Source organism: Rhinatrema bivittatum, chromosome 15 (assembly GCF_901001135.1).
Source record: "Rhinatrema bivittatum chromosome 15, aRhiBiv1.1, whole genome shotgun sequence".
In the NCBI taxonomy this organism is placed as follows: domain Eukaryota; kingdom Metazoa; phylum Chordata; class Amphibia; order Gymnophiona; family Rhinatrematidae; genus Rhinatrema; species Rhinatrema bivittatum.
Genome location: NC_042629.1, coordinates 27,141,657 through 27,156,319, shown reverse-complemented (window position 1 = coordinate 27,156,319; position 14,663 = coordinate 27,141,657). Strand labels below are relative to the sequence as shown.

At 44.0% G+C, this 14,663-nt stretch overlaps 1 protein-coding gene across 2 annotated transcripts in view; it reads right to left on the bottom strand.

Moving 5' to 3' along the window:
- The window catches only part of TRAPPC10 (trafficking protein particle complex 10), a 269,076-nt gene that overhangs the window by 120,080 nt on the left and 134,333 nt on the right, over window positions 1-14,663 (bottom strand). Inside the window, exons 9-13 of one of the 2 annotated variants that reach the window (XM_029577817.1) lie at window positions 13,529-13,643; window positions 13,328-13,404; window positions 4,299-4,390; window positions 1,634-1,774; window positions 811-923 (exon numbers count right to left, since the gene is read on the bottom strand). In XM_029577817.1, the coding sequence (XP_029433677.1) occupies window positions 811-923; window positions 1,634-1,774; window positions 4,299-4,390; window positions 13,328-13,404; window positions 13,529-13,643 (538 nt within the window). The remainder of the gene's footprint in view (window positions 1-810; window positions 924-1,633; window positions 1,775-4,298; window positions 4,391-13,327; window positions 13,405-13,528; window positions 13,644-14,663) is intronic. The other variant, XM_029577818.1, reaches the window with a different exon arrangement.

The window sequence follows — 14,663 nt, the reverse complement described above, 5'->3', positions numbered from 1 at the left end:
TTGTCACTGAAAATACAAGAAGAAACCATGAAAGTTTTGTGTATTGGATGTGCCAATCTAAGGTGTAACCTTCTTCCCTTATGACAGACTTGACCTACTAGTCTATCATTATCTTGGTCCATTCCCCATAAAATGGGCTGAACATCCTTCAATGGATACATCCAGGGAGTGAGCCAAGGGAATTAATGGCCCCAGAGACTTTTGTGGCTCACTACAGCCTCTTCAAGAGGACTGTGATTTGACCGCCTACCACTGCTGCGAGAAGAAATCCTTTCCAAGACGATAATGCCTGGCCTCCTTTAACTCCTGCCCATTAGGAAATATTATCTAAGTGCCTTTAGGCCAATTCTCCGGCAAGTTATGGGATTGCAATTCTCTAGAGTATATGAACCCTGGACTAATCTTCTGCAGCCCTGTTAAGCTGCCCGTGATGGACACTGGTAAAAAACTTCCAGTAGAGATAGAGCCAACACTGTGACAGAATTCAAACCTTAATGGGACAGATACAAAAGGACAATAGTAGAAGAGGAAGGGAAGAAGAACACCATAGATGAAGTAACAGTGACAGCATAGTGGGAAGGTACAAATGAGCACAGTAGGTGGACCAAGAGGTCCTTATCTGCCAACATCTTCTATGTTTATGCTACACAGACTCAGAGACATCACACTCCTACTAACTGAACACATGCACACTCACACTCAAAGATTTGTGGATCTTACTTCATTCTTATCTGCTCTTGATGTTTCCTTACTGGCTCAGATAGCTGGGACAATCCTGAGCTTCATGGGCACTTCTCTGTGCATTCTTACCTTGGCTGTCCATTTGCTGGTTGGCAAACTTCAGGATTTCTTGGCAATAGTGTCTGCGTTCTTCTTCTGTGAGATGAGCATCTCCAGCTAACAAGCTGCTCGTCTGGAGATAGCTAGGGGGGTGAGTTAAAGAAAACTAAGGACAGTAGGCAGACTAATACCTTTAAGTACTGATAAATAACACTACTCAGAAAAGTCTCTTTTCATTTGATTAGTCTGTATAAATTTAAATATGACTGTCACTCTTCCTTAAAGGTGCCGAGATTAGCCCTGAGGTTAGTTCTTCCAGGTCTCCCCCAAAGATGTTAGATATATTTGGTAGGATCCTTTCAGATCTTTCCTTGTTACATTACATTGAATTCACCAGGTATTTAACATTCTGCTTCATGCAGATCTATAAACTGATACCTTTTATCAATAACAGGAAGTACGTAAGAGTGGACGCAACCCTCAGTCACCCTTTATGAGACTCATGCACACCAAAAGGCTGGTCTCTATTACTCATTGTAATTCTGGGAAAGACATTCTATATTTAACTATCAGACACTTTTGTAAATCCTCCTCTGGCACGCTCAGCCCCATAAGGCTCCCTATAGTCCCTCGGGTTATACCTATCCCTAGCAGCACCGTGAAGTCCCAAGTAGTCACTCAGATTATATCTGTTTGTTTCAGCACCAAGCGGTCTCCTGCAGCCCGTCAGGTTATACCTAACCCCTCAGCACCTTGAGTTCTCCCCTCAGTCATTCAGGTTATGCCTGTCATCCCCAGTACCGCAAGACCTTCTATATTAATACTTATGTTACTCCTTTTTCCCTGAGGATACTTTTCAGTTTGTCCTAGTTGTTTCTGACATTCTGCCAGTTGCTTCCTGGTATGTGTGATGGGTAGTGCCCAGCCCTCAGCCAGATATATTTTCAGAGCCTCCTGAAGATACTTTTCTGCTTTCTGTGGATCTTTCTTCCTCCTCAAAAGAAGATACATGCAGATTAGTTACAGCTTTTATTTCAAGCCTAGTGTACCAAGAATGAACAGTGAACCCAGGGTCTGCTGGAACCTCTGTACTTGTTCTACACATTCCTGGTAGTAGCCCTGGAAAATTCACTTCCTTACATGTTACTTAAAGAGGCTATTTGGTGTTGTAGAACTGCAAATTTCTTGCTTGCCCGTTAATGTAGGCACCAGGACAATATCTTCCCTCATGAGAGGCATCTAGGAAAAGTAAAAAGTCATGGGTTAGGTGGCGATGTTCTTTCATGGATTACATACTGGCTAAAAGACAGGAAACAGAGAGTATGATTAAATGGGCAATTTTCTCAGTGGAAGGGAGTGGGCAGTGGAGTGCCTCAGGGATCTGTATTGGGACCCTTACTTTTCAATATATTTATAAATGATCTGGAAAGAAATACGACGAGTGAGATAATCAAATTTGCAGAAGATACAAAATTGTTCAGAGTAGTTAAATCACAAGCAGATTGTGATAAATTGCAGGAAGACCTTCTGAGACTGGAAAATTGGGCATCAAAATGGCAGGTGAAATTTAATGTGGATAAGTGCAAGGTGATGCATATACGGAAAAATAGCCCATGCTATAATTACACAATGTTGGGTTCCATATTAGGTGCTACAATCCAATAAAGAGATCTAGGCATCATAGTGGATAATACTTTGAAATTGTCGGCACAGTGTGCTGCGGCAGTCAAAAAAGCAAACAGAATGTTAGGAATTATTAGAAAGGGAATGATGAATAAAACAGAAAATGTCATAATGCCTCTGTATCGCTCCATGGTGAGACCGCACCTTGAATACTGTGTACAATTCTGGTTGCCGCATCTCAAAAAAGATATAATTGCGATGGGCTACCAAAATGATAAGGAGAAGGGCTACCAAAATGATAAGGAGAATGGAACAGCTCCCCTATGAGGAAAGACTAAAGAGGTTAGGACTTTTCAGCTTGGAGAAGAGACGGCTGAGGGGGGATATGATAGAGGTGTTTAAAATCATGAGAGGTCTAGAACGGGTAGATGTGAATCGGTTATTTACTCTTTCGGATAGTAGAAAGACTAGGGGGCACTCCATGAAGTTAGCATGGGGCACATTTAAAACTAATCGGAGAAAGTTCTTTTTTCTCAACGCACAATTAAACTCTGGAATTTGTTGCCAGAGGATGTGGTTAGTGCAGTTAGTATAGCCGTGTTTAAAAAAGGATTGGATAAGTTTCTTGGAGGAGAAGTCCATTACCTGCTATTAATTAAGTTGACTTAGAAAATAGCTACTGCTATTACTAGCAATGGTAACATGGAATAGATTTAGTTTTTGGGAACTTGCCAGGTTCTTATGGCCTGGATTGGCCACTGTTGGAAACAGGATGCTGGGCTTGATGAACCCTTGGTCTGACCCAATATGGCATGTTCTTATGTTCTTAACCACTCAAACAATACAGGACATTTGGAATCAACAAGGCCGCAGCTTTATTTATCAACCAATAGTGCCCGAGCCAACATGTTCATTACTCCCCCCCCCCCCCCACTGATTCAATATTGACCATCAGCCACTCCCCAGCAAGATGATCTTTGCTAGGTCACCCGCCTAACCATTCCATCCATGAAACTCACTCGACCACCGCTACCGCCCAGCAAGGAGCCGAACCTTCGGCCCCCGCCACCGCCCAAGCAAGGAGTCCAGCAGGGACAGCTGCACCCAGCTGTGCCCCTATCCAAAGGGGACTTGGCACCTGCCAATCCATATCATCAATCAGCACGATGCTGCACGATGCTGCCCTCCCACCCCACCCCCCCCGCCCCCAGTAGGCTCGAGACATCCGCCCCCTCCAGCTGCGACAAAACTTCCCCATAAACCAACAACAATAAATAGGGTGGGTGGAACGGCGATCAGTGAAAAACAGTAGACAGAAGTGAGAGGAGGAGGGGGGGACCTCCCGCTCGGAGGTGGCTCCTCCCCCGCCTGTCGACGTGCCCACTCACAGCCCAATGGAGCCTGCGATCTGGGCCAATTCAAAATGAATGCGCGAGGTTCCAATGGTAACCCAGTCTGTGGGTGTGCGCGACAAGGAGCTCCGCCCATCAAACCTTCCCCCCCCTCCTCCCCCTCAACGTGATGCGGCGCTTGCTTCGGGAGACAGCCTGGCGCCACATTACATTGTGCATGTGGGCACACAGCCCGCCTGCACTGCCAAACTGTGACTTCATCAACATCTGGACATCTCAGAAAAGGCATATCTGCAACACCAAAGAATGATTTTATAGCTTCCCCTTCTCTCACAATGCATAATATGGGATGCATGATTTCTTTGTTGTGAGAGCAGCCTTGGAATAATGGAGGCTGTGTAACAGGCCTATGCATATCCTAGGAATTGCTAGGTCATACAGGAGCAACCAGCTGTCCAGACACTTCAGAGGTGTTACAATATGTAATTCAAATTCATCACAAACACCCAAGAGAAGAAGGTCAGTAGATCTCATTCAATTTACATGTAAAACTCTGCCAGGTCTTTGCCAACAAGCTTAGTGGAACGAATCCTTCCAATGCTGGTGTACATCTCAATGGTGGCATGTGACAAGTCCTGCAGAGAGAGAGAGAAACAAGCTAAGGAAACAGCACAGATTTCTGCTCCTATGCTAATTGCACAGGGACTGTAACCGTCTCTTTTAGTCAGAAAGAAGGCCCAGACAACTGATCCGTAAAGATAGACTTTTATAAACCAGTAGCCTGCAGCTTCTATCTCCTTACACTGTGTTCCTATACCAATTGTACAGAGACCCCTTAACTCCTGAACACCATGCTCCTATACTAACTGTTCATGGATTCAGAATCTACAGCTTTTATTTCCTTATACATTGCTCCTATACTAACTGTACAGAAACTTGTAATCTACAGCTTATATCTCCTAACACTGTGCTTCAGGTAATGGAAGAGACTAGCCCATCTGTATGCTTCTCCCAGCTTCCTCGTTGGTGGACCCCCTAAATCCAACATCCCCCACCTGGACTTGGGTTACTGCCATCTCATGCTCCTTCAAGCCAGCTTCCAGATAAATAGGGAGGTTATAGTCCATCTGCATACTTCTCCCAGATTACTCAGTGGTGGAGTCCCGAGCCCACCACAACCAGGGCTGCTGACAACCCGCACTCCTTTCAGCTGCTTGCTAGAAGCTGTGCATTTACCATCTCAGATCAATAACTTTTTTCTCCCTCTGTTGCCCATGGCTTCACTATACTTTCTATTCCTGATGCTAATCCTCCCCAGTTTTATTCCCTGCTGCAATCTACTATGAACATCAAATCCACTGTCCCCATTCTCTACATTCTTTACCTCAGCAACTATTTTGTCTCTGCACTGCCTACTGCTCGAGCTTCAAAGTTTTCTTCCTCTCAACCAGCTATTTCAATTCTCCCTGACAGCATCTCATTCTTGTCACTTTCATCCCACCTCCCCTTCTCTTTATTCTCCTGCTTCTCCTCTTCCTCCTCCTCTCAGCTGATATTAAAATCCTTACCCTCCATGGTAACTCTCACCCCATCTGTGCACATCAAATTGGAGTGTTATAATGTGCTTGACCCTGTTTTTATTTTATTGTACACCACTCTGGATGCTTTTGTTTAAAGACTGGGAAGGTACTATAGAAGAACTGTAAATAAAACAAACATGTATCCATCCTTCCTCATGTGTCCTGTGGAATGCCTGCTTTATTTCCAACAAGCTTTTGGTTTTTTGTTCTTTGTATTTCCTCTTATCAGTTCAATGTAAGCCGGCATGATGTGCCTTACGAATGTCGGCAAAGAAAAGCCTTTAAACAAACAAACAAACAAACAAACAAACAAACAAATAAATAAATAAGCAAGCTTGCTTATGTCCATGACCTCTTCCTTTCCCATACTCCACATCTTCTCACTTTAAGACTTGGCTTTCCCCTATGGCCATAGCGGTGGTGTCAGACTGCTATCCTCACTCTCCTGTAGGTTTCAATCCTTTTTTCCACCTTGACCCCATGCCCCTTCTTCCTTCGATATCCACTCCATCTGCCTACTCACCCCACTACCTCTCATTTATCGACCCCACCCTAATAAAGTCTCCCACCTCCTTCCTCACCAACTTCAACTCCTGGCTTCCATTCGTCCTTGAACAAACTTCCCTTTCCCTCATTCTTGGGACTTAAGCCTCCATGACAATGACCCCTCTCTGACTCAAGCTTCAAAGAATATCATAATGCTTTTCTATAGATCTACGATGCACCTGTATCTTGAGTATTGTGTACAGTTCTAGTCACCCGCATCTCAAAAAAGACATAGCGGACATAAAAATAAAAAGTACAAAGATGGGTGACAAAAATTATAAAGGGGATGGCAAAGGGTCCTTTGTGGAGAAAAGCTAAAGAGAGAAGGGCTCTTTAGCTTGGAAAAGAGATAGATGGGATATGATTGAAATTTATAAAATCATGAATGGGATGGACTGGGTAAACATGGAACAATTATTTACTATTTTAAACAACACTAGATCAAGGGGACATTCCATGAAATTAGTAACTGGCAGATTTAAAACAAATCATATGAAGTATTTTTTCACTCAGCACACAATCAAGCTATGGAATCTGTTGCTAGAGGACATGGGTCAAGGCAACTAACATAGTGGGGTTCAAAAAAGGGTTGGACACGTTCTTGAAGAAAAAGCCAGTTATTAGGCAGGTGGACTAGGGAACGCCAGCACTTGTCCCTGGGAGTGAGATATAAGAAAGATCAACTATTGGGGATCTGATCGATACTTGTAACCCAGAATGCCAGAGACAGAATGCTGGGCTCAATAGACCTGGATCTGACCAGGCATGGCACTTCTTAGTTTCCTCATTTGATCTCTGACTATACCACCCTTACTCACCAGCAGGGCCACTGCCTTTACCTAGTCCTTTCCTCCAACTACTCTACTTCAGTTCTTCCCTATCTGATCACCATCTGAGGCCCTCCCCCACAGTCTCATCCAGTTACCCCCAGCATATTTAAGAATATCCAGAATATTGACCCTTGCATCCTTTTCTACTACTATCATCTCTCCTCCACTACATTACCAGTCTGTTGATGAGATAGAGGAGAATACAGTATTATAAGAAGAAACTATCTTAGACACTTTTGCTCTTCCCCTTCCCTATCCTGTAAGATGTACCAAACCCCAGCCTTGGTTCACCTCCAGAATTTGTGCCCTACATTCCTTGTGCCCCACTCTGCAGAACGTAGGTAGAGAAAATCTCATTTTGACTTCCATACATGCCAAATTCATACTGAAGTTCTTCCAATCTGCTATTGCACTTGACAAGAAAGTCTTTTATGTCCAAATCTCAATTGATGTCAAATTCCAAGACATGCAATTCAAAATTGTGATTCTCAGTTATTTTGATACTGCTGAAATATATAAGATGTGTACTGTGCAGGATATGAATTGCATTAAATGACAAAAAAAAAACAAAAACTCTAGTGCATAATCTTGTGCTTGTACAAAGCTGTATGGCTTTTGGGAAGAGGCACATTTGGTCATTGAACAAATTACTTACTACAAAGTGCCTTTTTGTGATAAATAGTTATTAGGGTCAGTGTCATGGTCTACATTGTTGTCAAAGTGCAATATGAAGTTTACAGAAATTACTGTCTTGTTGGCAAAATGCTATAACTTGCAGTTTTGGCTTAAAGATACATCACCGCCAATATTTGATATTCTGATTGGATGCAATGTGAAAGAACAGATGTTATTCATGCACGAAGAAAAGTTACTAAAGATTATTAGTTTTTATTATGCTATGCCATCTCAATTGCATGAAAAAGTTATAGAAATGAAATATTCTGTAAGATGGAATTATTGATTTGTTTATTTTCTAGAAGTAATGACTGATGTATGAAATACTGCTTTGTGTTTATGTTCCATGTTTGCTGCTAAGGTAGCTTTATTGTTAAAATTGTAATGTGGTACTAAAGATGTATAATTAACAGGGGTGGCTCAAGCAATCTGCTGCCTGAGGCAAAGGATGAGATGATGCTCCCCCCACCTCCCAAGGCATGGCACAGGTCAAATCATTAAGAGGGCCAAGTGGGGGTCCCCCATGGAGTCTGGCCCTTTCGGTGATTTGAAATGCTGCAGAAGGGAGAAAGCAGAGGTCAGAGTTCCCAGAGGAGTGGCAGATAGTGTCATTGATATTTCCAGGAAGCTGGCAATCCTGCCACTCTCCCAGGAACCCTATCACCTGCCTCCCACATTTCCCCAGCATTTGCCCCCTGGGGAAATAGGTGAACGGTGGGGGTCGGTGCCCTATACGAACCTTAGAACCTTGCATTCCTTTCTCCCAGCATTCACCACACAATTAAAAATTATGCATTTAAAATAATTGATTTTACATGAAAAAGGACATTCATAATCTTCTGAGGTAAAAACATCATAACATGTATATTATTTTTTCATGCACTGTTGTGGTGCCAGCCAAAAACCCCTGCTTAAAGACACTTGGAACCCATATGGTATTAAGCTTATTGCAAACTATGTTTGATGTGGGCTTGGTCCTCAGAAAGCCATGAGTAAACAATTACAATATAGTAAACCTCCCATACCAAAACAGCACTAAATGCCAGCACTCAAATAGTAACAATCCTACCTATGAAAAGGCAACACTGCAAATATTACAAATACAGCAAGCCAGGCTGCTAGAAATCCCTAAACAGAATGACATGCCAGCATGCAGAACATAGAAGGACCCTCACCAAATACAGACTAAAGACAAAGTAAAAACAGAAATGTGCAGGTAAAAACTGAACAATGGAAAAATGGAACACGATCACGCCTCTGTTTTAAAAGTTCTCAAAAGCCAATAAAATATTTCAAAACAATAGACATCAAATAACACCCAACAATTAAAACTAAGTCCTTTTGATTTCCAGTCACCCTGAGACTGTCACAGATTGGGGTAATTGAGGCTTCACAAACTTTATCCTCTCTTTCTCTCTCTCACTCACACACACACACACACACACACAACCTCTCTCATACACACACCTCTTACACACTCCCTCACACACACACAAGCATTCATGTACACCCTCTCGTGCAAACCCCCTCTCTCAGACACACTCACACAGGCTCTCACACTTCTCTCTCACATGCACAAAGGCTCGCATCAATACCCTCTCACACACATATGTACAGGCTCTCACACATTTGCACAAGTTCTCTCGCACACAGGCTCTCTCACACATCCACACAGCACAGGCTTTCACTTACTCTCACACCCACATAACACAGGCTCTCACTCTGTCTTTACACACACACTCAGGGCCCCCCTTCCTTGGGCTCTGCCAGCCCTTTCTTTCAGCCACAACGGGATGGGCTCTGCTGTGGCCACACCACTCTTCAGGCCCCTTTGAGCCTCAATTCCGGCCACAGTGGGATGGGGTCACTGCGGCTACGCCAGGTCACTTTTCCGACCGTGGACACCTAGGCACCATGTCTGCAGCAAGGTAAAGCAGCTGCCACAGGAACGTTTGGGGGGCATTTTTCCCACTCCCCAAATTTTACTACTTGAGGCTTGCCTTACCTTATCTTGCCGCCCCTAAAAATTACTGATAATTAGCCATACAATAGGTTGCTTTTTATTATTTGTATAAATTTTGTTGGAGCATCATTTTTTTTGTATGACATCAGTATAAATAAAAGTTTAAAAAAAAAAAAAAAAGGCTCATTCTGACAAACTCCCTTGACTCCAAACCCTCACTATTTCTTTGCCACATTCAACTTCCTCCTCAAACTGCCACTACATCTAAGATAAGGAGTGACTACTTCCATGGCAAGGTTCATAAGATTAATCTTGAGTTCTCCAGCTGATCACCTTCATCTTCTCCTCCCCACTTCACTTCCATCCCCTATCACATTTTCTTCCTATTCTGAAATATGGCAGAAACAGCACATCTGTCCTCCTCCAAACTCACTCCCAGTTCTTCCTACCCCATTTCTACCCAGCTCTATCTCCCCTGATGTCCTCTCCATCATCTATCATTTTTCACTTCAACTGTTACTGCTGACTTCAAACATGCTGTAATCACATCACATTTCAAAAACCCTCACTGGACCCCATCTGCCCTTTTAACTATTGTCCCATATCCCTCCTTTTTATTCACATCCAATCTACTTGAATGTGCTATTCACTTCTGATGCCTTAATTTTCTTTCATTCAAACCACTCAACCCACTCCATTCTGGCTTTCGTCCTCTACATTCCACAGAAAGTCATTACCAAAGTTTCCACAGGACCTGTTATTGGCCAGAACCAAAGGGCCAACTCAATCTTAATCCTCCTTGACCTATTTATTTTATTAATTTAAAACATTTATAGACCACCTAGCCAGAGTTCAAGGAGGTTTACAGTTTATGAGCATAAAATTAAATACAACACACATAAATCTCATGCCATATCAAGGGTAACTCAAGGTAATTACATTCAAGTACACTAGGTATTTCCCTGCCTTTAAAGGGCTTACAATCTAAGGGGGTCATTTACTAAGCAGAGATATTTTATGTGGGAGAGGACAAATATTGGGGGATCATTCCCACAGTATTGCAGGGAAAAAGGAAAAATGCACGAAGACAGCCCTCTTCACCCGGGGCCGCCTTCTTGACCCCAGCTCCTATTCCCTTGTTTAATGTAAGGCTGATATAGATCATGAAGTTCACACTATTTACATGTTATTTTGATCCCAGTTCCTGTAACTCTGCTCGATGTAAGGCTTTCGTTTTATGCTTCCCCCGTTTCGCTGTAAACCGATATGATATGTACTGTTCGCACATGAATGTCGGTACATAAAAGTTCAAAATAAATTGTCGCAAAGGGCCATCAGAGGCTCAAACATCCCCCCCCCCCCCCCCCCCCACCACCACCTTGTAAAATACCCCTTGGGAGTCTGGGAAGACCCCAACCACCCTCCTTGCTGCTTTTAGAGGTGGCCCAAAAGTATAAAGTAAAAAAAAAAAAAAATGTTGAAAGCTAGATGGCAACATCCTACCCCCTTCCCAATCCCCTGCCCTTAAACCAAAGTATATTCCTCCAAATCCAACCCTCCCACAATCAAACACCCCCGTCCATTTCTAATCCCCCTTCCCACCCACTGGACACTCCCATCCCTTAGATTATAGCTCTGGTAGTCTATTGGGCATCTCTGGTATCCAATGAAGCCTGGAGAGCCTCATTTTCCAAAATGGCACCGACCAGCCTTTGCCCCATGACATGTTGGTGCAAAGGCCGGGTGGTACTGTTTAAACAGATAGTGTCAACCATCTGCGAGCCTAAAGGGCTCTCTGGGCTCCTCTAAACACCAGGGATGTTCTCTAAGATATGGTAGGGTCTGCGGAGGTGGGCCACTAGAATACCAGGGACTACTTTTAAGGAAAGGACTAAGGGAGGGATGGGGGCTGACCTGGGCAGAGCATGACAAGACCAGACAAGGACAGGTCTGAACAAGGCAGACTAGGGCAGGAGCAGAAAAGGACAACCCAGAAGCCCGAAGGTAGCAAGGCTGAAGGCCCGAAAGCCACCAAGCAAGGTAATGCCTAACTAGGCCACAGAGCGAGGTCTAGGATAATAGCAGGCCCGGATGCCACAATGTAAGGTAAGACCTAGATAGGCCATAGAGCAGAGTGTAAGGTAACAGGAGGCCCAGAGGCCACAAGGCAAGGTAAGGCCTAGTTAGGCCACAAGGTAAGGAGCAAGACATAGGAAGGCCCAGAGGCCACAGAACTAGGTAATGCAGAGCTGGAAAGCCTGGAAGTCACAATGCAAGACAAGATAGAAAAGAACCAAGTAGGGAACAGAGTAGACTTGATGACAAGGCATCATGTTTAGCAATAGATAAGGCTAAATATGCCAAGCTGCTGACTTCTGAGCCCATGCAGACTATGGCTGGAACGAGAACAGGTCTAGCTCCAAGAGGACCTCTGGTAGCAGGGAGGCTGCATTATAACAGCATCCTGCCTCTCAAGCCCCCCTCCCCCTGGGACCCACAAGACAGGAGAATCTTGGGCATCGGGGGTTTAGCCAGGGTGAAACCGGATACTAGGATCCATGGGAAGCAGGGTCTTACTGGAATTCTTGAATGTCCATTGAGACTAACCAGGATGGCATTGTTAGACAGGTTTGTTTTTTTAAGGAGTAGTGTTAGCAGTCTAGAGTCGCTGAGGCAAAGCTGTAGGGGCTGACGGACTGGGCCTCCTCACAGAGTGGCAAGGCTGGAGCCACTACTGTAGCATTCACATCCTGGACCGGTTTGTTCAGAGCAGGATCTGGACCAAAACTAGAGACTGGAATATGGTTAGATTTCTCTTCAGGAGATAAAGGCAGACTCCAGCTACTGCATGCCAGATCCTTCCCAGGCAAAGATTTCTTTGCAAAAGAGCTAGGTAGAATCGAATGTCGGTATAGAAAAATAAATAAATAAATATTCAGCGGCACGGCTAGGTCAGTCAAGAAGTGAGGAGGGATGAAGGTGTCCCCAACAAAAGCTCCAAGGGACTTCTCAAATACTCCTGGTGCAAGCAAGGACAGCTAATGTGGCCTTGTATAAAACAAAGGTTTGCCCACCCTAACCAACAGCCTGTAGCTCTTAAAGATGTGTTTATTCCAATTGAAAATACATGTCAGTAACTTGCTTCTGCCCATCCATTTCCATTAGAGATTCATCAAGTATACTCTTTACACCTTTCCATCTGTCTTCAGTGAGCTAACATACACAGACCCTTTAAGATTTCATCAGGATGCCATCACAATATTTCCCTTCTTTTAAATCCATTCTCTAATGAACCAGGCAGAGTAATGATCTGCTGGACAGAGGATAAAATTGGCTCCAGAGCACATCCAATGTAGCTTTTCCCTCTCTTCCTCTATCTGTCCCCCCCGGAGCTGTGATTGTTATTTCCTAAGGCCAGAAAGCATCATAAGAAAGTTCTTATGCAAAATATTAGATGTTACACACAATAACACAGTTCAGGCTTTTCTTTATTTTTTTGTTTTGAATCTGGCAGCTTTCTCCTTCTCTTTTGGTCTTCCAGCTCAATAGGAAGAGGCCTCTGCTGGGAAATGGTACCATAAGCTTTTTTATGCAGCTGCCTAGGAGGTTCCCCCTATTTGAAACTCTCCTATAACTAGTTCATACATTGCAATGACGATCCTTGGCAAGGGACCACAGATTGCAGCTACCTGCAGGAAATCTGATACATGTCCGCCCCTAGTAAGGCTTTTAAGTGCCCTTGTTGAATGTTGGCTGAGACTCCCTCTCTCCACAGGAGCTGTGAACACTGCCTCCACAGTATCCTCGGTCTCCGCTAGACCAGGAAGCAGTAGCAGCCTGTCCAGAGAATCAAACTGGATCTCCAACATGACAGCACTGCCCCTGAGTTTACCCCTCTGGCTTTTATTTTATGTTGCCTCTTAGTACAATGTTGTATGCTATGGGAAAAAAAACCAATCAGCAATTAGCTATACTTACTAAATAGTGCTTCTCAAAGGATTCTACAGAAGAAAGAGCTTCCTTCAGTTTCTTGTAGGGGCTCTGAGCAGTATTGGCTTTAAAAAGACAGGAAAGAAAATATGAGATTCTGTGATTTGGACAGGGATATATTGGTGGATTAAGGTATGTTGTGATACTTCTTCCACCCTTCCAACACATACTACTAATTTGCAATAATACCTGTCTCAGGATGCTCAGCTCCAAGGCCTGCCAAAAGATCAACAGTCCTGTTGAGGTCTTCTGAATTGGGCATGTTCTCTGATGCAAGTCCGCACAGGTAGCCCAGGGACTTGAGCTGATGAGCAAAACAGTGAGATAATTAATGGGAAGAATTTATCAAACCTGTCAGAGCCTCAGTAAGCAACATCCTCATCTTAAACATAACTAGTTTAAGTGCCCATCAGAAATGATGGGGTAAAAAGGCATTTAGACATGTGGAAACATTCATTTGAGTGTTTTACAAAATTGGCACAAGTTCTTCAAGCCACCAATATGTTCATCAATGTCATCTTTATTGAATCTGTTGTATACTTTATCAGCCTATCTTCAACTCTCTCTCCAAATCATTTATCTTTCCATTTCTCCTCAATTGTTTTGTCTTTTCTTAGAATTGCCACGCAACTTTCATCTATTCTCTGCTTCATCTTGGTTTTGATTTGCTACTTTTGAGAATTTTCAAAACCATGCGCACATTAAGGGGCGGATTTTAAAAGGGTTACACGCGTAACCCTTAAAAAAAAAAAAAAAAAAAAAAACCTGCGCACGCCGAGCCTAATTTGCATAGGCTCGGAGACGTGTGCAAGCCCCGGGACACGCGTATGTCCCGGGGCTTGCAAAAAGGGGCGGGGTGGGGCATGGCCTGAGCCTCCAGACACAGTGGCCATTTGCCGCTGTGCCCGGGATCACAGGCCGGCGGCCGGTGTGCGTAACTTCTTCAAAAGTAAGGGGGGGTTCTAGGTAGGTAGGTAGGGGCGGGTTCTAGGTAGGCGGGTTCTAGGTAGGTAGGTAGGGGGGCGGGTTAGGTAGGAGAAGGGAAGGGAAGGTGTGGGGGGGCAGAAGGAAAGTTCCCTCCGAGGCCGTTCCGATTTCAGAGCGGCCTCGGAGGGAACGGAGGCAGGCTGCGTGGCTCAGTGCGTGCAAGTTGCACAATTGTGCACCCCCTTGCGCACGCCGACCCTGGATTTTTACACATGCACGCAGTGATATAATTCATAACTCTGGTTCATAATTTTGGTTCATTCAGCCATTCCCAGAATCCTCAGAGGGCTGATTCACACTGACATTGTTGAAATATAGTGAATTTCTCAGACTCAAG